The sequence below is a fragment of the Tetrao urogallus genome (assembly GCF_951394365.1).
Source record: "Tetrao urogallus genome assembly, chromosome: 4".
Taxonomy (NCBI): domain Eukaryota; kingdom Metazoa; phylum Chordata; class Aves; order Galliformes; family Phasianidae; genus Tetrao; species Tetrao urogallus.
The window spans coordinates 46,704,863-46,730,894 of record NC_136817.1 but is presented as its reverse complement, the minus strand read 5'-3'; the positions used below and the strand labels follow the sequence as shown (position 1 = coordinate 46,730,894).

At 35.8% G+C, this 26,032-nt stretch overlaps 1 protein-coding gene across 1 annotated transcript in view; it reads right to left on the bottom strand.

Annotated features, from left to right (window-relative positions):
* The window catches only part of NFXL1 (nuclear transcription factor, X-box binding like 1), a gene marked incomplete at its 3' end in the record, with an annotated part of 40,777 nt that overhangs the window by 5,116 nt on the left and 9,629 nt on the right, over positions 1–26,032 (bottom strand). Inside the window, exons 12-20 of the mRNA XM_079534410.1 lie at positions 25,339–25,459; positions 24,597–24,753; positions 23,748–23,839; positions 22,281–22,302; positions 17,154–17,294; positions 13,784–13,950; positions 12,913–12,982; positions 5,452–5,556; positions 2,414–2,500 (exon numbers count right to left, since the gene is read on the bottom strand). Of these exons, the coding sequence (XP_079390536.1) occupies positions 2,414–2,500; positions 5,452–5,556; positions 12,913–12,982; positions 13,784–13,950; positions 17,154–17,294; positions 22,281–22,302; positions 23,748–23,839; positions 24,597–24,753; positions 25,339–25,459 (962 nt within the window). The remainder of the gene's footprint in view (positions 1–2,413; positions 2,501–5,451; positions 5,557–12,912; positions 12,983–13,783; positions 13,951–17,153; positions 17,295–22,280; positions 22,303–23,747; positions 23,840–24,596; positions 24,754–25,338; positions 25,460–26,032) is intronic.

Below are 26,032 nucleotides of genomic sequence, written 5' to 3'. Positions count from 1 at the left end.
ATATTCTATTTCAGCTTAACACTTGGCTAAACCTAGAAATCAAGCGCCACATGATATATATGCCAAAAATTTATGGCAGCTGAAAAGGAATTGGACATACTAGCAAATTGAATATAGATGCATCAAAGCCATCAAACATTAAGACACCAGCTCTGTCTCTGAAATTCCCTCAGGCAGGGATCAGTACAGTGACAGCAGTACCAGTATGCTGAGTCAGTGTATATGTGTCTGCTGCTTGTGTGTGTTTCCTGGACCTTCAACTCTGTATCCACTTAACAGTACCTAAGTAAAATAGATCACAATTATAGAATGTCCTAAGATGTAATAATATGATTGACAACTTGATATTAAAAACCATCTTGATCCCAATAATCAGTCCGTGTGTGTACATACATACATATATATACCGTTGCCAATATCATAATTTGCATACTAAAAATGGTAATTAACCAAATAAGGTATGCACAGGTGGAATTTGTTCCCATCAGTTTACAACATAAGAGCTCTCAAAGACTAAGCAGAAGGGATACCAGCTCATGCTTTAGAACACAGCAGCTCAAGCAGTCAAGCATTGTGCAAGCAGTTACATTTGTGGATTTTCAGATGATTTTTTAAAAATTGTTAAATCATATATGAAATATTATTAACAACTTCATTTAACCTAGACAAAGGCAGAATCTCTCATCAGGAAAATGTACAAAGATCTTCTCAGTCATGCATACCTGAAATAGGAAAGTTTGGTTTGCAAAAAACTGCACCACTATCCTCCTGGTATTTCACTGCCATCTAATGGCAGAACACCGGTTCCAAAAGAAAAATCAGCCCATGAACGTAGAATGAAGCAACAGAAGAGCTTCTTTTGTACACTGCTGTGGTCATATTTGTGTAAGATACATAAGTATAGCAGGCAGCTTAATTATTATAACCAGTGTGGAAAAAATAAATTTAGAATTACTTTGAGTAAAATCAACAGTAAACAACACTGAATTTCTCAGATGCACATGCTCACTGTGCCATATATTAAGAGGTAATTTCTTAAAAATTAACACACTTCATTTTTGGAAAAAATTTCATTTTGGATGGTCACTTTGCAAATAGTGCAAAAACTAAGCTCTCTTTGTATATAACTGCACTTTTAACAAAGCTATTTTTTCCAGTCTTAACATATTAAAAAGCAATTGACATTACAATCTAATTTTGCAGTGTGCATATAATAGAATACCATTCTAGAATGTCACCTGCAAGTCAACATAGGTTGCATCATACAAACCCGAAACAGAGAAATCCACATTCTTCTGTGAGAAATGAACACAAAGCTAGTTTATGCCAGAAAGTACATCCATGGCATTGCTTATCATAGCAACCTGTAGTCATTTGCTTGTTGTATTAGCATATTCCTCCTAGTTGAAGGCAATGGCACAGGTAAAAAATAGGAAATATTATCTGCTGAAGTAAAACCGCAGCTGACAATGCACCCCATCAAAAAGTGCGCCTTTGTTGATGCAGACTTCCATGAATTCACCCCACTTCAGTGCACTCCATGCCCTACAAACTCACTTCCACACTTTCACTAGAATGGTTTGTTATTGCTGGCTTTTCTATAAGTATATTCCAAGAATCTTAGCGTTCAAGCTCACTGCAAAGTTGTAGAATTTGGCTTATAGAGTACGTGCTAGAACTTGCCTGTCAATTCTGAAATTCTGAGCAGAAACAGACAGACGTTGTTTTTACAGTGAGGTTTTAGATTGAATGCTTAATCACATGTACTATTAAGTTGATAAAAGTGAACCAATTCATGCACCACTTCCTCGTGTTTTCAAAAAAGGCCTATAAAAACAATGTGGATATTCTATCTCTTTAGATGAGATTATGCAGCAGTTTCTTCACTTCAAACAAAACTACTGGAGAGCATTTATGTTTACAACAGGCTGAAAAGCACATGCAATTACTGAAAGCTCTCTATGCTTGAGGCAGACACCTAATACTGTGAGAGCCAATTGTGTGTCACACAATTTAAAGATCACACTTAACCAATCTTCAAAGTAAAAGTAAGGCCTAAATGAAGTGAAGTGCTTCTATAGCTCTTATTAGCAGCAATGATTTTATTATCATTGATTAGCACTACTTGGCTGAAGAGGAAAACTGCAGTTATAAGGTACATTAAAAATAAAGAAGAAATAGAGTTTTATCTTAACATAGTACTTCATTGAGTTAGTTAACACTATCTACAAGTAGTGCAATTCTCAAGAATAAGCCAGATTCAATAGTCCAAAAATTAAATGTGCAATTAAACCGTATACTGACTTACATCACATTTCTTGCTGTTATCATCTTGAAAAATAATGATCTGCTTGTTTTTTCCAATTTTTCTCAAGGCAACAAGGATAAATTATAGCTAAAATGGATACAATACCTCAGATGCCTTCCGTTTCATTTCCTTGCACAATGCATCACACTCCAGTGAAACTTGGTCTTCTTGTATCTTGCTGCACTGTACTTCCTGTTAAGTATAAATTGAGTTGTTTGTAACTCATTTCCCTACATAAAAATTGAATTATAATGTTCATTTTGTTAAGAAAATTATAAAACATTCTTATTTGGCATAATTACAGAATGAAGCTAATCAATAAATATTATTTGAAACCGTTATTGTATTCAAGCATCCTTTTCTATTTTCCTTCTTTCTGATAAGTTCTGATAAGCTCCTGAAATCAAGAATAAATCAATAAATCAGTTTAATTTTTCTTGTCTTTTTTTTCCACTTGTTTATTTATGACAAAGCAATATAACCTTGTGAACTCTGTTAAAAAAGATACCATGCAGAGTAACTAATAAGTAACTCTTATGTAACTTCATACCAATTCTCACAACTGGCTGAGATTACAGGGCAAGGTCTGGTCATGGGAAGATCTCCTTTACTTCCTCTCCTTCCTCCCCCTTACATTGAAGGCCAAAAAAAAACAAAAAACAAAACAAAGCAAAACAACAACAACAAAAAAGAGAATACTATCACAGACAGAAAGTTGTTATCTATACTACTAGCCTATGAAGAATTTTGTCAGGAAAGCACAGTAACATAACCTGAAGTTATTCTGGTTTTCATAACACTGACGATATTTACAACAAGTTTTCAATTGTAACATATAACAAAATCCAAAAACTGACTTTCCGTCAGAGCAATTCAAGCAGGTTAAGAAAAACCACCTGCCTAGATGGTTAAGAATATGGTCCACTGCAAGTTGATGGCTACAAATTCAAGTGGTTTATATGACCTTGTATGTTTACATACATAGCCTCATGATGCAACAGTTAATTTCAACACCAGAAGAAGAAGAAAAAATCCTCCCGTTCTGCACTCAAATTATGAACTCCTACATTTGATATTAGTTGTGATTGTTCAGATGAGGCATGTTTATAGGGAGCTTGGAATAAGTGTCCTACCAACTACCAACTTCACCAGTAGTATATACTGACAGAAGACTGGTACTTCTGTAGAGGAGAATTCAACTGTAAATATTAGATACTGAATTCTGTTTCTCCTTATCTTCAAGATCACATGGAAGGCCACAGGCACAAAGAGTAAATATAGAGGTACACTATCCTATCCAAAAAGCTAAGAAAGAAGTTCACTATCTGCTCTAAGCAAATATGCATAAGGAACTTCTGGAGTGAACAGATATGATCACTGGCAAGGGCAGATGCATAAGACAAACTTTAAAAAACATCATCTTTTACACTACAGAAATGGGCCAGATTTCACAGCTGCAACTAATACATGGTCCAATTATCAGTGGCTTATTCGTTCTATCATCATTTACCCTCTATACTACAGTTCTCTATGCAAACAAGAGCATGAATGTGGGGCTTGATCTGGAAACAGTGAGATGATATTTAAAGGTGGGGATAGTTTTTAATTCTCTTTCTGAAGGGAAACACCATTTCATTAGGAATCAGAAGGATCACTTCATGGCTATTTAAATGAGTGGCTATTTATTCTTTAAACAAGAATTAATAACCACTCATAACAACCTCTCCACCTTATTATAATCAAATTTACAAGACTAAAAAAAAAAAACTAACTGTCATCAGATTTAAAGAACATAAAACTTTCAGAATAGCAGATTCAGAATGTTCCATTTCTGGCCAGTCTACAAGTGAAAAAGTGAGCATCCTAAAAATTAATTTCACTGCTTCCTGCTACCACACTTTAGTTGGACATCCACATAAACACTGAACACATCCTGAGACAATAAAATCTGAGCTGGTCTAAACACAAATAGCTATACAGTGTCAGAACTCAACAGAAGATGATATCCAAAAACATTATGAATATTAAGGACAGTAACAACTAGATGTAACAGAACTATCATAGAAATACCCATTTTTCTTATTCAATTAAGATTGGCATAAGAAGCAGGCATACTTTTTAACAGGTATATAGAATAGAATCATAATAGATTAATTACGGTTGGAAAAGACTTCAAAGATCATCAAGTCCAACTGTCAATCTGTATCTTATGGAGGAAGAAGCAGAAGTACAAATACATACTCAACCAATGATATTATTGATTTTACTGAATACAGTAGTGAAAGACTGAAATTAATAAGAGCATTTAGTCACAACAAAATAATTTATCCACAGCAAAAGTCAACATTTCTTTGTACCACGGATCACTTGTAAATAAATAAAAGCTCACTATCCATAAGCAGAGACTGTTCAATTTGAAGCACTCACTGTGGGTATTACCATCCTTTCCCTTGAACATGCCCCCTGCAACATTTTGGATTGGAGAAGACATTTCTTGGAGAAGCTAAGAACTCTGGTGAAACTACAGTCTCTGTGGAAAGCTCAGAAGTAAACCGGTTCTTGAAAATAATTTAAGCATACTTTATTTAAGCCAGATAGTGATTTTTTCATTAAGTTATTAACACTTGCCAAGAGTTCCCATAAGCCTCTGTTCTTCCCCTCATAATACTTGATAGCCATAACAAGCCTCGTCCTTTTTCTCTATTAAAAGCTAAGGATGCTGATGTCTCTGTTTGCTTTAAGGGCTGCGGACAAACAAAACCAAAATTGTCAATTAGGGATTCAAAACATCTGTGATTGTTCCAATTTATGTAATTGTAAACTTCCTCCTTATCATTAGGAAAATGTGCTTTGACTTCTTAAATCACTCCGGATCATCTGATTATTTTCCTAATGGAACTACAAAAATTGAAGTGTGCTTGAAGATAAAGATATTGTGAGCCTGGTAGCTAACATGTTTCAAAATAAATTTTATGTTCCTCAGCAAATATTTCGACTGTTCCACCCAGACATTCAGCTGCTGCTATTGCTCTGCTGAAGTAACTGAATCTGTTCCAATCTGCACCAGAGACAATTCATGTTCACAAGCCTAGGAACATACAAAGAAAATACATCATTCTCAGAACTGTAACTTCAAAACTTACCTTTTTCAGTCTCTTACAAGGACACCTGAGTTTAACCTTCTGGCTGCAGTTCAGAGGACAATCACCTGAATGGCAAATCTCTTTACACCGGTGACCACAAGGCAGCTACAAACAGTTAAAGAAGAAATACCCTCAACAATAAATAACTGTAATTACATGCAATCTATTAACTAGCTTTATTTCAGACACAGCAGCTAAACAGAAAACTCATTCAGCTTATCAGGTTTGTTTTACTTGCAAAATTTGAAAGGAAAAAGTCAACTTATTTCACTGTTTCACAGTTTTTCAGTTCACGTAGAATTATTTCTTTTATTGGGACAGCTTGATCAAAAACCAATTTTTTCTTTCAAATATTACAGTAACAGTCATCTCCACAATGACTCATAGGACTACCCTAACTATCTGTATGCTGGAGGAATAAAAGTAGGTGAGGTAAGAAGAAACTGAGAACTGAAATGAAGTGTGTTGCGACTCAGCCTGACCTACATACTGCTAACAAGAGGGCAGAATTAGAAGCAAAAATACTACAAAACTAGGTGTTACGTGCATGAAGTATGCAGGAGTCAAATACAATCCACCAATATACTTACATCTGAATTAATTTCACAAAATCCTAAATTTCTGCATTTGGTAAATGCTGTTTTTGACATCTGATAAATAGCTTTTTGTTTTGTTTTAACTGTCAGTGAAATTTTTAACACTTGCACTGAAACTATTATTATTCATCACTGTATTAAGAACTGAGATAGTAATTTAAATATGCTAACATTATATGCATGTTGCATATGCATATATATATATATATATATGCGCATATGCAAGAGCATTCCCAGAATGATGTTAGATATTAAAAAAAAAAAAAATAAAAAAAAAATCACAGGAGTAAAAACAAGTTTTCTTCCACTAGCTTTTAGGAGCTCAACTGACCTTGCTCAGGTCCCATACAAAATCTTCACAATGATCATTTTTTCATTTTTAATTACATAAATCAATACTGTTCAATACTGTTGATAACCAAAGGTGATAACTCATGAAATACACCCAACTGATTCATTTTAGCACAGCTTGGAAAATGCTGTAATGTCTGCAGCTTTAAAATGCATATTTTTAAAATTTATTAGTAATTGAAGAGCTTCATATGCCACATCACCTGTTCCACAAGAATGAGAACACTAAATATATACATACACATATGCATATATATAATAAAATGCAGGTATATGCACTTTTTGTTGATGAGTAAATTTGGATTCTTAGAAGTACAGCACAGCTCAGTAAAGTTCAAAGCAAGAAAACCATACCTAAAATAGAACATATAACTTTCCAGCTTGAAATCACAGAACAAGTATGTCTGTTTTCATGTCAGTCCCAGTGACTTACTACACTGACAGATATTCTACAGATTGGGCATTGTGCTCTCAGTCACTGTCCCACAGTATTCCACACAGTACCAGGAGGAATGTCTCAGTCACCAAGTCCAAGCCCCCACTACAATCCCTGTATGACTGCATCACTCCTTGTTGAGTCTGGAGTGTTGCATCGCTCCAGAAGGAGTTGGGGGGGAAACACACTGAACACATCACCACAGCGGCTTTTTCAGGATCCCACTTTAAGAGGCAAGTGCTTTTTCTTTCATTTACCTTTATTTTATCCAGCCATTAGTTCTTATCCTCAAACTGAAATACTTATCTACTGTCCTTTCATAACAGGCTCTTTATTCCCATAATATTCCCTTCATTGAATTCCATGCAGCTTTAATCAATGTTTCTTGAATATAGTAGTCAGAACTGCAAGCAATATTTTGAATAACAATATAAGCAATATGAGCAATATATTGAAATAAGCAATATATTGAATAACATACAGTGCCTTAATTGCAGCTTATTCTTAACAGAATATCTTTCCCTATACATCTTCCTCTCTCATGCGCATTTCTCTTCAATTACTCATGATGTGACAATAAGAATTTCTGCTGTCTCCAGGAGGCTTATTATTGATCTTGACAAGCATAGCCTTTCTGTTTTTTCAGTATCTGAATCATGTCCCAAATGCCTGTGTTCTGCTGCACATGCATTTCCTCAGCTGTCACCTACTGACAACACACCACAGATTTTCAGAAGAAAATCCCAATGAGCTTCTGGTGCCAAGGTCATTACCAAAACCAGCGCATGAATAACCCTCAGTTTGAGCCCTGGGAAAATCCCCTTATTGCTAACATTGCTCAGTCCAACCACTCATGTAGGAATTTTTGTTATGGCTTACAACTTTCTTAGGTGATTGCTTAAAAAAAAAAAAAAAAAAAAAAAAAAAAAAAAAACAAAAACAAAAACAAAAAAACCACGAACCACAAGCAGTTGTTGTTGTTTCCTTCAGTAAACCCTAATCCTGGCATTGATCCTCTCAGCTTTACATGAATTAGCTGCCTACTACCTGGCACAGCCCAACTGTGCCCAACTGAAGCATGTAGGGAACCTCATCTCTTCTCTTTGTCTGGAGGAAAAAAGAAATTGGTCATACTATCAAAGAAGAAATTCGGTTTTGTCAGGCAGAACCAATCACCTGCAAATCAACTTGAACTCTATCTCATTTTTAAAACATGGGTTAGAAGCTCATGATTAAGCCTTGTACATGCTGAAGTCAGAGTACAGATCAGAGACATGGAGTCCTAACATGAATGCTGCTCCCCACAGCCTCTGCACAGTAAGGGAGACAGACTCCTTCTGGCTCCCTGCCCAACAGCATTACACACTGAAACAGCTACAAAGTCTCATCTGCCAGACATTCTGAACTAGAACCTACCATTTCAGATTCCTCTTCCATACTCATTAGGCACACTTTCAGTAATGATGTCAAAGCCCAAACAAACAGTTTTATAACTCACATGTCAGAGCTGCAAATTCTAGATAATCTCCATGTGCTACTACAGTAGAAATTTTCATGTTACATACCACCAGAGCACAGCACAGGAATATACTTAATCCAATACTGAAATCATATTTGCTTTTCTAGGGCATACAGTCACACAGTTCACACTCTGAAGGATGCAAGACAACAATGACACTGACAGTTTCAGTTGCTTCTCACCCCCTCCAATGCAAACACAACATATAAAATCAAGGGAAGCAGTCTGATGAGTGGTAAAACAACACCCCCATGAGCTAAGAGAACAGAAACAATCCTACCACTTCTGCCAGATAAGTGCTGTAGTTAGAAGGGAGGGGTTTTTGTCTTTTTTTTTTTTTTTTTTCCCAAACGTTGAGCTATTATAAAGTGCTAAAATATAATGTGTGTATCCCTTTAGATCTTTTTCACTGTAAATACTCTATTGTTAATAGCTAGTAAACTAAAGTCGGAAAAGTGTTTATATTTGTCAAGGCAAGCCCATTAAAAAAAAGCAATATAACCCACAACTCTGAAAGATTTGTTTGTTTTATAAGCATTTTCCACTTTGGGAATGCATATAAATTCTAACATTATGCCTGGCAGTTACAAAAACAGTCAACATTTATGGATGCTTAACCAATCTTCACCAGCAGGTAATGAACACGTTCTGTTAATACACACGTAAGAATCACCCCATTCTTGAGCAGCTGTCTCAAAAATTATAAACAAAAGTTGAGTTTATCACTTCCAACCCACTCAGTAGTTTTAAGTGCAGCTCTGCTCTCAAAGCTTTGTGAAAACTTCTGCTGCTTAAGCTAGACGTGGGAGAGAACATGCTTATGATAGAAGCAAATCTTCTGTAGCACAGCAACAACAAAATGTAATGGAATACTGGCAGGGAAGTTCAACCTCTACTGCATCCCACTGATGGTGCCTCTGATGTCATGGGCCAACATAATAAAATAGGAAGCATTATCTTCAGAGCAGCCCTCATAGATGTATCGCAATGGGGTCCCATGTTTCACATTAAGACAATAGCAGAGTGCACAGTAAAAGCACAAAGTACTGTTATTTTGTTGAAAAATTAGTAATTACACAGAGCAAAGAAAAATGTGTTAAACAGACCCACAAATACTGGTAATGGATATGTAAACAGTAGAAACTATGACTGTTAAAACTTGCATTTAAGATCTGTTCCAAAACATCTGCTAACATGATCATAAGAATTTAATCACCACTGATTAAAAAAAAAGTTAAGTTTCCTTCAATGGGATATTTAGCTATTGCTACCAAACAAAAAAGCAAAGAACTTTTTAATTAAAGCTTCCCATCCAACAGCTGTAGCAATATCAAAGACTTTGCTTCTCCCTAAAGCAGATAGGAAATATGAGCTGTACCACACAATATTTGAAGTCTTTTTTAATAGCTTTATATTACCACATCCAAAACAAAAGCATGAAGCCTGGCAAGACTTTTCAATTCCTGTTTTATTGTCCCAGTACAGTACAATCAGTAAATCAGTACAACTGATTTTCATGATGCTTCAAAGAAGCACACTACCTGCAATTCAAATATGGAAGTATACTATTTTCCACAGTTTCCATTAACCAAAAAAGACAAACATTTCAAAACTAAGACTTTAGTAGAATATTGTATTCTACTGAACCTAAACTGCACTGTGCTGAACTTGGAGGAGTTACAGAATACACTGATTTTTAACAGACATTAGTTTCACTGAGTTCTTCTGGTAAACCAAGTTCAGATTCTGACATTGAAAAGGAAATTCTCATAAACACTAACCTGGTATTTACTTTCAGGCTGCTAAGATAACACAAAAACTTTTCAGATTTGGTGTTGAGGGAACAATTTCTTTAGACAAAAAAATTAAGAACAAAGGTTATCAAAACAGGATTGGAGAAAGTAGGAGGAACTGAAAAACAATGATAGGAACTGTTTGAAGCAAGACTGTACTAGCACATTTCAAGAAAACTACTAAGATATAGAACTAGAAACACAGGAAGGGAACAGTATGCATTTTTATATAACTGATTACACTACAAAATTTTTCATGTAGATGAAACTACATACATCCATATCTACAGGAATGAGAATTTTAAGAGTTAAGCAAAAGCGTTATCCAACTAAAACAGATTCTGTTGTCCCAAGTTGTCTGTTCACATCCCACTGATTTCAGTTCTAAAAAGACCCTGTTCTACAGACAATGCAATTCTGAACTGCAAACTCGAATTCAATAGTACTACTGGATGGATTTTAAACCTCAGACCGAGTCTCAGGAACATGTCCAGAAAAATCACAACAGTTATATTAATCAAAGTCAAAGATGAGATATGGAAAAAATCTTTGAAGAGAACCTGAAGTACAGGAACACACAGTTCATGTTAAGAGATTAGAAGTACTATTGAAAATAAAGAGGAGGAAGTGTTGCAGCAAATTAAACCAAAGTAACAGAGAGGGAAATGGAAGGACAAAAGTAAGAGGTAAAGAGACAATGAAATAATATCCTAAAATGCTCCCCTGTTGGGGAGAGAACTTTCAGACATCCAGACGAGAAAACTGTGACAGACACATTCATTTACTCATGCAAGACACAAAAAGGATGAGCAAAATGAAGACATCTCAAAGACAAGGGTGAAAAGTAGAAGATGCAAGTAGGCATGCATCAAAGAGCTCAGAATTTCTATTGGGCTTTCACTGATTTGTTAACCTTGTCTGAAAAACAGAGACTCTTAGGAAGCAGGCAGGAATACTGTCAGTTCTGCAAGTCACTCAAAACCAGAAAGTCTATCTAGTAAAAGATAGGACACTTCTGAAACCAGAATATAATGAGATGAAAGTTTTGAACCCACATCTACTCAGTTGAGACAGAAATCAGACAAGGTGAGACAACAGATCTCAGACTAGAGGACGCCACAGGCAAACCAGCATAGCAGAACAAAATGCAACCAGTGGAGGACGAGCTGAACCAAATTACTTCTGAGTGCCAACTACATACTACTAGCAACAAAGTACAAGGCCAAAATGGAGCAAGAAAACAATTAACAAGTATGGGATTAAGTATTTTCAATGCATTGAAAATATGCACAAGCCTTTTCTTTATTGCAAGGAAGCAGATTTTCTGAGAAATTCTGAAGTGTTCAGCAGTGGAAACACTTTCCAAAATATCCCCAACTATCCAAGTTTTTCCACTCTGTAAATTTTCCAGTTCTACAGTAGGGAAACAGAGTGAAGAAAGGGCTATCACCCCTGTCACAACTAATGACAACTAAAGAACAAAGGCACAATAGTAAGTAATATATAGATTTTTGAAAACGCACAAACAGCGCAGAATAACAGCACTGGGAGGGACTAGAAAGAAGTCATTTCACCTGTCCCGTACGTCTTAAAGCAATAAAATCCATAACTGAACTAACCCCAATACATGCCTAAGCTGCTACTGATGAAAATTCTGTAGCTTTTCCAAACTGTTCTTCCCATGCTCTACAATCTTTACTACTCAAAGACAGTAATTAACATGAATCTTCCTAACTGATACAGCCACTAGTTCATAGTCTGTCATATAACAAGGATATTAATCTTCTTTACAGCAACCCTTCATACAGTCAGGTACAGTAAGGCAATTAACTCCCTTGTCTTAAGCTTCACACTACTTACTATGTTTCACTAGTGCACTCAGGCATTAAGAATTCATTTTACTTAGTTCCCAAATGCTTTTTCAAGTTTTTTTGTTTGTTTGTTTCCTAAAACTGTTGTGCAGTGATCACTAACCCTAGACAAGAAAAATCACAAATACAGTCCTTCGTATTTGTCCCAAACAAAGAATATCCTGTTATTCTGAGAACAAATATTCAAGATCAGTTTTCAACCACATCAAAGGACATACTCTTTCTCATTCAACCTCACCAGCTTCAAGCTTCAGCTGTCAAGCCATGAATGAAGTATTCATTGATATTGTCCTGGAGATATACCTCTGGTAGAATCTTAAGTTCTTTACTGTGAAAGTGGTGAGGTGCTGGAACAGGCTGCTCAGAGAGGTTGTGGATGCCTCATCCCTAGAGGTGTTCAAGGCCTGATTGGATGGGGCCCTGGGCAGCCTGGTCTAGTATTAAATGGAGAGGTTGGTGGCCCTGCATGTGACAAGGGGGTTGGAGATTCATGATCTTTGAGGTCCCTTCCAACCCTGGCCACTTTGTGATTCTGTGAATCAAAAAATCATTAAGGTTGGAAAAGATCTCTAAGACCAAATCCAACCATCAACCTATCGCCACCATACCAACTATACCACATCCCTAATTGCCACATCTTCACAGTTTTTGAATTGAACTCCAGAGTTCTTGATCCTCTGATACAACCTCCCAATTTGAGAGCTAGACATTAATAACTGTCCTACAGGTACAGTTCACAAACTACCCTTTGCACCTATCATTCAGCACATTTATTCAGATTAACCTTCTTTAGCTTGCTTGGCCTATGAAAATGTATAAAAACACTACATAAAGTAAAGTTTGCAAGCCACCAGACATTCATCAAATCAAATATTTATTTGTTAACACGGCTTACCTGTTTTGGACACTGATTTTTGCAGGAAGTAAGAAGATCTTTTTCTTTTACATCTGCGCTCGTTAGTTTTCTATAGAAGAAAAGATGTATTTGTGGTAAATTCCAAATTTAGAAAAAAGAGAAAAAAAAACAGGAGTCAATGCAATTAGGAATGTAATTTAAGTGCATCCCATTGCAAAGAGAAACGGGGTCATTTGTCCATATCCCATGGGACTAATATAAATGACACTAGGTCTCTATCAGACAAAAACACATAAATTAAGAGGATTTACAGTACTTTAAAGAGAACACAAAAAAAAACATATGTGCGTGGGATTAATGTTTTTGGAGCAACAAGCATACAGAGGATAATGTTCAAACCCACACTTCCAATTTATATCCAGTAAAGCTTATCTTCCCCCACTACCCACACACTCATAAATAATTAAAAAGGAGCACAAATGATTACTAAGATGTTTTCCAACTAAAACAGATAGGGTTTGAAGGACATTTTGTTTCAGAAATCCACATTTTTCTAAGAGTTTTAGCTGTAAGATCTTTTACAATAGCTACATTAATTCTAATTCTTGTTACAAAATTCTTCTTTATTTACTGTAATAAAAGAACTGTAGATAGATTAAAAACATCATGTACTATGTACATGCATAACTCAAAGTATTACCTTATTATAAAAGCATTAAGATCAATTCTGCTCATGAGAGCAGAATAACAAGTAGTTATTTTATAAGAACAACGCAATATATTACAAATGATAACCTTGAAAAGATGTTTTATAAACTTGCCATGGAAGTATCTCCCATCCCCAGACATTTCAAATGGTTTCCAATTAGAAGCATTCCAATGAAAAGTTGGGTTCAGTTCTGACACTTACAAGCATTCAATATACAGTACTGACAGTTTGCAGTGACACTTTATTTTAAGCATCTGGAGACATGATGGACAATCCCCAGGATGACAGGGTAAAACACATCGGTGAGGACAGCCCAATGGCCGTGGCTTGGTACACTCCTCTTCACATTGCAAACATTCTGGACCCGCCTAACAAAATAAAAACAAAGTAAGTGGCACTAAAGAAAGTGCCAAACATTTGTTTACTAGATGCCACTAACAAGCTTTTAGACAGAAGAAAGAGTTTGGGAATTTTTTCCCATCGAACTCAGCTATTCAGTAACTTATCCCCCAAGCAAAATATTAAAATGTGGGGTTTTTTTTTTTCTCTTAAAGAAATGTCAGTGTATATGGGACAAAAAGAGCTCTACTTTGTCTTTTAGACATGAAAGAACCTCTGAATATTATTGTTTTGGAAAAGAGCCATCAAGTCTGTTCATTTTCTATGGAAAACTGTTAGAAAAATAATTTCATATTCAGAACTAACTCTTCCCACCCAACGTGTTATTGTAGTACTTCAGTCATGATACACTGCTCTACAATACAAGGGTGTGGAGGTTTAAGAAACAAAATAATTCATTTTCCCTGCATGTATGATTGTTCATGTAGTCCTCCCAGAAAATATTTGATGAACATTAAGGTAAAATATGTTTCATTCCTACTTGTTCCTGTCCCAATAACTTAGACAGAACCCCAGTTTGGAAATATGCACAGATAAAATCAATGTGATTTAATAACTGAACCCATTCAGCACAGTATTCAAAACACACACAACCACATTCAAATGCTCAGTTTCACATAGAACCAACCAAAGTAAAGCCAATTTACCCAAGAATGAGGCTACACAATGCTTCTGCAAAAGAACTAAATCATAAAATCATCAAGGTTGGAAAAGACCTCCAGGAACACCCAGTCCAACTGTTAACCCATGAAACCATGCTCACTAAAGCACATCCCTCACTGCCACACCTGCACAGTTCTTGAGCACCCTCAGGGACAGTGACTCCACCAACCCTGGGCAGCTTGTTGCAGTGCTTGACCACTCTTCTGAGAAGAAATTTTTCCTTATGTTCAACTTGAACCTTTCCTGGCACATCCTGACGCCATTACCTCTTGTATGATCACTAGTCACCTGAGAAAAGAAGCTGAACACTATCCCTCTACAATCTCCTTTGAGGTAGTTGTAGAGAGCAACAAGATCTATCCTGAGCTTCCTTTTCTCCAGACTGAACAGTCCCAGTTCTCTCAGCCACTCTTCATGCAACTTGCATCCAGGCTCTTCAAAAGTTTCGTTGCCCTTCTCTGGACATGCTCCAAGGTCTCAATGTCTTCTGTGTACTGAGGGGCCCAAAACTGAACAGAGTACTTGAGGTGCAGCCTCATCACTGCCAAGCACAGAGGAACGATCACTTTCCTGAGTCTGCTGGCTGCGCTACTTCTGATAGAAACCAGAATGCCAGTGGCCTCATTGGCCACCTGCTGGCTCACCTTCAGCCAGCTGCCCACCAGAACCCCCAGATCCTTTTGCACCACACAGCTTTCCAAGCCTGTAGCGTTGTATGAGGCTGTTGTGACCAACGCACAAGACCCAGCACTTGGTCTTTTTGAACCTCACACAATCGGCCTTATCCCACAGATCTAACCATTGTTTTATGCTGTTTAATACAAGGACATAAGGATTTAAGTTTTAAATATTTTTCCTCTTATTTTCTTCCACTTACAGTTGAACAATCTTTGCTGCAGAAGTTTAAAAAGGAACCTTTCTACAATGATCATCTACAAAACACACCGTGCCTAAATCAATACCTAGGAAGATAGCAGCAAATGAAAGCATTTTTAGATTTGTGACAAGAAACGTAGCAAGCTGTGTGTAAATGCAAACAGCTGGCCTTTCTACTGTATTTTCTAACAGGCAGAAAAAAATCTTAGTTCCAGACAAAAATAATTACACACACACCAGCAAGAAATTTAAACAGCCCTTTTCTGAATACATTTGCCATTTAGTCTATTAAAACAACAGAAGTTTTAAGATATCAAAAACAATTGGAGTTCGTTCAAAGAAAATTGAGAAATGAGATCTATTCAGATTTCATATGTACATAAGCATCCCTTTTTTGAGAATGCATTGCCTCATCCAAAACGGAGCCAGGCATAACCTGACTCATACACACCTCAATTGGTTAAACTGCAGGAATAAGCAGACACTCTCTTATACTCATAACTAGAGATCTTTGAGTGCTGCCACTCTCAGTATTTATTGTTGTCATTCTATTGCTGGACTTTGTTGGTCCACAACAGCTTGCCCTAACAGCTCAAAATCTTCAGACAAAAAAATCTGCAGTCATTAATTAAATACTATCATAACTGCACTATAACTAGTTATCAGATAAACAACACCTCTTCTAAGACTCGAATTCAGAAATTAATAATCCTATTAAAGTTCACTGGAACAGGCTGCCCAGGGAGGTTGTAGAGTCTCCTTCTCTGGAGATGTTCAAGACCTGCCTGGATGCCTACCTGTGCAAAGGTGTAGGGAACCTGCTTTGGCAGGGGGGTTGGACTTGATGATCTCTGAGGGTCCCTTCCAACCCCTACAATTCTGTGATTCTAATACAATAAGCTAAAATATAATAGATATGTTTTGTATCCTATTGAATGCTTGCTCAGTTTTCTATATGACCAGAGGTGATGCTGTTTTGTTTTTTTTTGTTTTTTTTTTTGTTTTTTTTTTTTTTAAATTAATGCTTTAAAAGCTTAAAAAGTCTTTTTCCTCCAAACTATGACTCTCTCAAACCATAAGCTATGTGCTCTCGACTGATCAAAACTACAGCAACTTTCACCTCTGCATTTTCATTTGTTTTACAACATTATTTTCAGCAACTAAGATCTATAGCTCATAAGTAACAGTTTCTAGAAGAAATTGATAAACATGAATATATCGCTCCAGTGATTCAGAAAGTCTTTGCCTGCTCTGCAATCTGTGCTCTCTGCCACAGATGTCAGACCTTCTCAACCCATATCCAGCTCTTCTCAGTAAGCAGCTTTCCCAGTAGACTCAAGTGTGTTTGCTCAGAGGCATTATCAGTAGGTTGTTAAAAAAGCAACATAACATTAATCTACAAAAAACAAAATGTGCAGCATTTATGAAATACATAACACTGTCCCAGTTTTGTTGTCTAAGGAGTACAGACTAGTAACTGTCACAACATCAGTGGGAATAGAGCACACATATATCAGATTCCAGTGGAATCTGTAATAGATCCTATATGTTCGAGCAGCAAATTCTTTATTTTCCAGTTAAAACTGAAGACAGTATTTAAAACAAAGTAAAAGCAAAAGAGAAATCAACCTACCTTCTTTCCATCTGCATTACTGTTGATTTTAGTAACATGATGACATTCTTTCATACAAGTGTGATTCTGACAACTAAGAAGTCGCCCACAAAATCTTTTACACGAGTAGGGACCTGCAGAGTGACACGGCAATGGACTAACCTGGAAGTTAAAAATATAAGATTTCTATAAGTAGGTAACTTTGTATCTATCTGTTTATATTTATAGGCAGATAGCATGTGCATATAAGATTGTACATGTATACTGTGTCATATGTGTATGAACATTTATATACAACACACACCACCATTAGAGAAACTTTTGTTCTTAAGTACCTTGCAAAAGAACAAAATCAGCAGAAAGCAATCGACTTTATTTTTTTAATATATATACACAGACACTTCAGGCTCTCATCCCTACAATCACACATTTATTTTATGCTGATTAATTACACGTGGCAAAAAAAACCTTGCTAACTTTCACAACCTAGCTTCACTCCTTCCCATCTCCTTTTCCTTTTCTAAACATACTACTACAATCTTAAACCCCATAGTGCCATTTAGTCCTTCTTTCTGCTTTACATCCATGTCCACCAGGAAAGGTTCCCAAACAGCTCTATATCTATTACAAAAGCTGTCTATAGTTTGTTTCCACGGGGCGAATTGTGTTATGGTCATCACAGATGCAAAACATTCTTGCAATTCTACCTCTAACTTCCACTGATACTGAAATAGATAGTTAACAAGGTTAGCTAACAAAGTTACTTCCCTGAAGCTGAATGGTAAAAGTACCTTCCAATATAGAAAATATTAAAGGAAACTCACTCGTTCCTATTTTTCTACCATTATATAACATTCACGTGGAAAAAAAAAAATGTTTCTCTGGAGTTGTCACAAAATCCTTTTTTTAAAAAATCGTGATCATTGTACAGAGAAAAAGAGAAACTATTTCTGATGTTACCACGAAACAGGCTAATGTGACATAATTCACTTTGACTGTGATTTTATGTTACGGCTTTAGTTGACTGAATAGCTTCACTCTGCACCCCTTCTTTTTCTCTCTTCCAACTCTACAATCCTAATTGCACTCTCCTACCACTTACTTTGAACAAGCTCTACTACACATCTGTCTTTAGAGCAAAACAATGCAGCTAATTAAAATGGAAGAAAATAAATTGACAGAAAAACAAGTTATTTTATTTTGCCAGTCTCACAAGATGCTTGGCCATACAAGCAGGTGAGTAAGGTAGGAGAAAATGGAAGCACATAGGTTAGGGTGAGGAACATTCTCCCTTCAGCAGTGTGCACATGCTGATTTCCTTCAATCCTAAGTAAAACTACACAAAGCAGGATTTGAATCCACTTGCTTATAGAAATCTTTTTTGATCCCATACCAGAAAAAAAAAAAAAAAAAAAGAAAAAAGACTGGATTTCACATTAAGCCATTGCAAAACAGAATTCATTCACAAAACTTCTGAATTCCTTCTCATCCTGACCCACAGAAAATCTGTGAACAGGAAGAATCCATATGAGAGACTGAACTCCAGAGGAAAAAAAGCAGGGGGCTTCTCTTACATCCCCATATGAGAACTGCAGCTCATTATGCTGGCTAAGGCACTACTGCAGCTATGAAACATATCTGAATGCTGCCTGCCCCTACTGCCTCCTGCAAGCACACTACAGCTCAGTCCGTAATGGCTTTTGCTTTTGTTGACCAAATGAGTAAAAGCCAGCAACAGGCCTAATGAAAGAGAGCCTAAAAGAGAGAATACTGCTGTGTCCAATGAACATACACTGATTAGCTGAGCTTGCATCATTTCTGTTATCCTGCCCCTTCCCATTTCTCCATCTCCTTCCTCCTCCTCCCTCTCCTAGTCACTTCATTCCAGCAACAAGGTAAATAGTAAAAAGGATGTTGGAAGGTAAAAGAAGAAAAGACAGTAAGGAGGCATCATTCTCTGTTCACTAAAGAATAAGGGCAAAGAAAAAAAAAAGACATGACAGCTTTTAGAAGCTTTCCAGGACATTTTTCAAATGGAAAAAAAAACCATAACCAATAGATGCATCAGTTGGAATACAAAAATAAAAATCAAGCACAACAGAGCAGACTAACAGCATTCCTCCTATAAATTATCCACACATACACACAAAAAAAATCAGAATAATACAGCACAGCATTAAATTTCTACCAAAGAAAACACATACTCAACCCCCTTCCCTCCCCCCAGAAAACAAGAAAATAAGTATTCTTTCTTCCTAAAAACAAAACCGATTTTCCAGTATGTTCTAAATACTCATCATAAGGAAAACAAGAATATTTTCCTAAAACCTTCTGCAGGGGCTTTAAAACTTTTCCATAAAATTTGATTTTGAATATAAACATCAACTCTCAGAATTAAATTTTAAAGAGACCACAGGTATGTTACTGCTACGAAATGTGAAAGTCAAAAATAAAAGTAAACCACCAAGTTTTATTTTGTGGTGGCAACAATTATGACGACAGGTGATTTTCACACCTACAAGTTCAATCAGAATTGGGTGCTGCTTTTAAGTACTTTGATTTATAATAAAAAAGAATTAACAACTGCTCTAATTACATGTAAAAATACTTGAAATTGACACCATAAAAATACTTAAAAGAAAGCTGCAAGCTGTAGCCACAGAAAATCTTATTTTAGGCTAAACATCTTGTAGAATGGTATTTCAGTGAACACAAATTTGATAAAATTATGTTTCCTGAAAAGTAGTTTTAAGCCTGTTATCTCAAGGATAAATCACTTTCCTAAATACATAAAGACATGCAAGAAGTAGAACTAAATCTATCCCTTAAAATAAATTAAAATGTCAAAGAGAAATTTAAAAAAAAAAAAAAAACTTCACTGATACAATGCAGCACCAACACTAGTTAAAATTATTGTCCAAGGGGAAATGTAAAGAAAATAAATTTGTACTAGTAATAGCATACAATTCCTAAACTGCTTGTATCCATTCTCTCTTCTGTTCATTATCTGCAGGCATCTTGGTAAAGCACAAGGAGCCCTTGTAGACTGTTTCATCCTCAGCTAATTGCTTTTTGTACCTCACCCATTGCAGGCTGTATAACAAAGGTCCAACAAAAGCAAATCATAGTGCAGCAATGAATCCCCCTCTTCATAGGAAAACTTTCCTTGAGAAAACCATTACACTGCTCACCTGTGAAACTTTCAGATTTGCCTGTGAAAATCCCCTCAGGGGCTGGAAACTATTGCAGTAGAGCAACTGTTCAGAAATCTATACAAACAATTTCTCCTTCTAACAAAAGTAAATTACTTTGAGGTGAGAGTATTTGTTAAGAGCCAACAAGACCGTAAAACACTGAGCAAACACTATTGGTTTTAGTGGGTTTTTTTTCCTTCTTTTTAGAGATCTCAGAGCAACATTAAATGTACAAGGCACTGAAAACACACTGTAAACACACTGAACTCGCACAGTAATAAACAAGTCATTCTTTTCTTCTGCTACCAAAGTCTCTAAGATTAGGACACTTAATTCCTCTCTAGAGGCTGCCAAACTTGAGCAGGAAAGAAACATTGCACTCTGTTGGCCAAAAGATGGAAAGTTCCATCTAATCTCAGTAAACATAAATTCCTTAAGTATAAACTCTGAGATTCCTCCTTATTTTTCTACAGTAAGCTGTAACAAAACCATGACCCAAAGTCATTAACTGATTCTGCTAAGAGCATTATGCAACAGAGAGGGGATTTCCTTGTTCAGATATTTTGAAATAAGCAGTCATAAATACACTTTGAAATTTAAATCATTTTCTCTAATAAGAGAAGGGAGGTATACGAAGTTCACATCCTTGCAAATCTGAACAGTTCTAAAACAGCTTACATTATCTAGCGCACTTTAAGTTGAGCTGATTGCACAAAGTTGCTTTTTTTTTTTGTTTTAATGCAAGCTCACTAAAGATAGGATGAGATTTATTATGATCTATCACAAGAGATGTCATTCATTCAAAATAAGATACAGTTGATATACCTGGAAGTTTTGCTGTGGAAAGCAAAAAACATAAATCAGCTGTTCCAACTACAAACAAAAAGACATGGTTATTCCTTTCATGCAGTTCAAGAACATACTTTTCTTTGGCAACTAGCAAGCTGAAAAGCAGCTCTGTGGAAACTGTCTTCACACAGCATGTTTGGATCAATAAATGTATTGCACGAATAGACTGCTGTTTTAACTTTGTTAAAAAAATCTGTGACATTGCTACCACATATTGGGCCACCATTACAACTCATACCAAAAGATCATTAAAGAAGATCAAAGAAGAAAAAAAGTGGGTATCTTGAATATTTAAAGTTTACTATTTTCTAGAAATTTTCACGAGATTAAAATAGAATTAGGTTTCCTATACTGGTATCAGCTGTGCTTTGATAGTGCATTACTTACCAGTAGAGGTATTACCGAACCGAGGTGTAAATAGCAATATGTTTTTAAGATTAGTTTAGCAATTATTTTTTAAAAAATGAGAAAAACATGCTGATCTTCTATTCCTTGACTTCTAGAAATGACTGTGAATACTGACACTATTACTCAGGTTCAAGTGTTAATTTGATTTTCTTATTATACTATGTAAGCCAGAACAGCCAATGACTTGATTTGAGATGGAGAAGCCTAAATCTCAAAAAGGTAAGCTAATAATTCAACTGTGTTGTCTGACATTATCCATTTGCGCTTAGATCAAATCACTTGAGAATTTTCTGGTACAGCACTATATTCTCATTCTTTTTGAAATGAACACAAAGACACACCAGGTGCTGGGAAATTGAAGAAACAGAACAGGGAGAGAAGAAGAACTATACAATGAAGCGGGAAAGAAAACCACAGAACTACATAGTGAAGACAGAACAAATCAATTTAAACACTATTTGAACAAATATGCAATACACGAATAGCTTCACAAATATGAGTTTTCATTTCTGTCCAAGAACTCTAATTTAAAAAGGAACTAACACAGCTCTGATAGGTAAGCCTTTGTGATGTTATTTCATTGGTTTTAAAACATAAAAAAAGCTACATAACATTTCTCCCTCGGTACTTTTTCTTGCAGATTGACGAAGCGAGATACACTTCATATCTTACTTAAAAAGCCAGTTTCCAGACTCACCTCATGCTGTCCAAGACACTCCCTGTTAAAAAAGAGAAAAAAAATTTAGAAAGCATGTATTTCTTTAAGTAGATAAGCGATAGTGTCTTTCACAGGAAAGTAATACATTTTTTAAAGAAACAAAGTGCAATTCAGGCCAGTGCAGGCAACACATGGAGCTAAAAAAAAAAGTAGGTCAAAACCTAATTTGCTTTTGAGCATGAACTAAAATAAAAAGCCTATTTATTTATGTAGGTCAATGCCTTCACCTTTTCAACAATTTTTGCTATTATTTTATGATAGCAACTCCAGAATTTCTAATACAAAGCAACTACCTATAGCTACGTGAGGTCTTTAGTACAACAGGATATCAGCAAGAAGAATCAGACTTTTGTAGATCAAGGGACCCACACAGCAACCTTGCACTCAAGCTGGGATGTACTGGTACCAGATGAGCAATTACTTGCATGAAAAACTGGCAGGATCACCAGGTTCAAATTGGCTGCATGCTACTTGAAAACCAATTACAAGTGGAATTCTTGTTAATTTGAGGATAGCAATGCCGCTCAAAAGCATCTCGACAGACTGAAGGAATATTTTGTTAGGAAGTTCATGAAATACAAAGTTCTGCATCAGGGACTCTGTAGCACAGGAAATTTCTGTTATGCAACTTTCACAAAGAAAAAGAACATTATAGTTGCAACGATCTATCAGAAGAGTTTGGGTATTCCAGAATTAACGGTACCTAATACTAACAGAACTTCAATTTGCCAAGCACAATAAAACATAGCAATGCTATGAACCCAATAAAATTCTTATTAGAAAATCAAATACAGCTTTCCCAGTATAGGTTCCTTCTCACTGAGCAAACTATCTTCTGGAAAAGTGCCTTTGAACTGAAGGAGGTGATTTTAAGATGGGAGCTCAAAAGGACTAAGAGATGTGCCCTACATACACCTACCTACACAACACTGTTCCTGAAGTAATGCACCCAAATACTGAAACCAAGCTGTCCAGAACTCTATATTTTTCACCTTTTGGGAACCTGGCTTTGAACTCTGAGCACAAGTATCAGGAGTACTGAGTAGAAATACTTTCCATTAGCATATAATAAATTATAGGGAAGATCCATGCAGTGAACAACAGAAAAACAAAATAGCAATTAGTTATACAAAGTTACAATCCTATAAACTAAAGAAGAAAGAAACTACATGGAAAAAATGGGTGTATGTCACTTAAAGACTACCAATTTACAATGTCAGTCTTTGAGATTTTAATACTTTTCTTTTAAGGCAGCATTGTATTAGAAACAACCACTTTTTATTTTCCTTCCATATAATAAGTACATACTACCAGAACTATTAAACCATCACCAATACTTCCAGGTTTATGAATGAGAATGTTGTTCACATAAGCTCACATCATCTGAAGAGAGCAGTATCTACATGTCCAAACTTTGTTTTCTTTCTTTATTTATTTAATACTTACACAGGTATGGGAACTTCACAGGGTGGACATGGCAACACAGTCTGAATAAAAGCTGGCTCAGATGGCTGCTCCCAAGGACCTGCAAATTGATGCTAAGAGCAAAGTACAAAACACCATTGGAACCACGTGCTTAAACTTAAATAAACTAATTATCTAAAGAGATTCCTAAAATAATAATAATAAAAAAAAAACAATCCACTTTCTAGTAATTTAAAAAACAAACAAAAAAATGAATAGAAAACCCAATACCACCTCCCCAGATAGAACAACAATTTCACCTTTACAGATAAAAAAGGCCTGTGGCCCTACTGCTAAAAATAAAATGCAAAGCCAAAAACAAACAAACGAAAAAGAACAAAAAAGCAAGCATTTAACAGAGGAAAAAAAATGTAAAAAAATATATAGAAAAACTCCTACTAAAAGCTTGAAATCATCATACTGAAATTCACATATGCATCGTATGTGAAGATGTCAAACAATTTCTTCTAATTTCTGCACACTTTGATGGTTTAGTAGATACCAATTAAACTTAATTTTTTCCTTCTCTCTTAAGAATTACCAATTGATTATACTTGAAATTAAACATATGTAATGAAATTCCAGACAGTAAAGTTCTTATAATTTCCTGAATTACCCTAACTGCTAAAGGCTACCCAAGTATGTACATTACAAATTAGATTACAACAAAGGAACTAGAATCACTTAGCTTTTCAATTAAGCAGTATGAATACTTCTGTATTCAATTACTTATTCTGACTTCCAAAAGGCTTCAACAAAAGTTTAAGGCCAAACAACTGTTTCTTATTCTTCAGCACACAAATAACACCCCATTTTTCACTAGTTACTTACAATGCCAGTTTGTTTCACAAGTGCTTCATCGTGGCAGGAAACAGGGCACAAATGACCACACCTTAACGTCTTCTGGCAGGACTGACGACAGGGAGGACACCGGCCAAAGTGACAATAGTGCTTCTCCTGGGTAGGGTGATGACAGGTAGGAGGGCGACTGAAGTAAAATGCAGAAATCAATATGGCAGCAAGGAATAAGACCACACCGTCACTGGGCAATTATGGCTCAAATATAAGAATTAAAACAAACACTGTTTTTAAAAATACGTTTAATTTTCGCTTTCCTCGTGGTGAATATTATGGTCAAATTATACATGATTTCCAAGTGAAATTAAAGTAAAAGCCGGTTTTGCATATTACAGTTATTACAACCCAACTCAATTGCAAGCTAAGTAATCTTGCGGCAGCTCAGCAGAAAATACTGTTTTTGTTTTCACTGCCGAGATTTTATGTGAACTGCCTTCTGAAGGTACCAGAGACGACCTGAAGAAGGGAATGGACTACAGAGTCAAGGTTCAGTGGAGCAGAACCTCTCCGTAACGTGCTGCTCATGAAACCACAGCAGCTAAGAGTTGTCTTAAATGAAGAATTAGCACTTATCTCTCTATCCGCATGGTCAAGGATGCAGAAACTGACAAGCAATGTAATTTTTACTTTTTAAACTGATATATTTTACTACTTTCTTTGAAGGTATTTTTAATTCCACGATGGAACCAGAAACACGCCCACTTTCTATACTGACCTGCACAGCTGTTTACATTTGGGAGGCTTGATGGTGCGCTCTCTGCCACAGGGCACTTTAATTACAGTTTTTCCACAATTGCATTTCACATCTACAGTCTCTGGACACGGATTACAACTACCTAAAATAAATACATTAACAGCATGATCATCTGAATGAACAGCCGATTATGAACAATGGTAATCAATGTAAGTCTGAATTTGCATATGGTATCATTATCTTCCTCCAGTGATCTAAATAACAAATGGCTGTTAATTTATTTCTGCTTACTCAGTTAATTTATTTCAAATCCCTCTTGGGAAAGGCAATTTAATCATCATAAAATAACTGTAATTATAATATTGATTATGCTATCATTTGTTAACTGCTACCAAGTCTGAAACAAATCCACCCACTCATTTTATAAAAAGAAGCCAGCATCATTAGAACCCAACTGTTTGGACAACACAAAGCTTAATACTGTCACATACATTTTGTTCTTATATATGTATGAAGTCATTTTTCTTCAGAATACAAAAGAAAAAAAGAAGACATTGAAAAAATGGTAGGATACTGTTTTGGACAATATTAAGAAATGTTCATCCTTTACATATAATTAATGCTCTTTTGAAAAGATCCTCTTCATCTCTAAAGCAATTCATACTACTAATGCAATATATATATTTTTTTATTTTAGTGATAAAAATCACTAAAA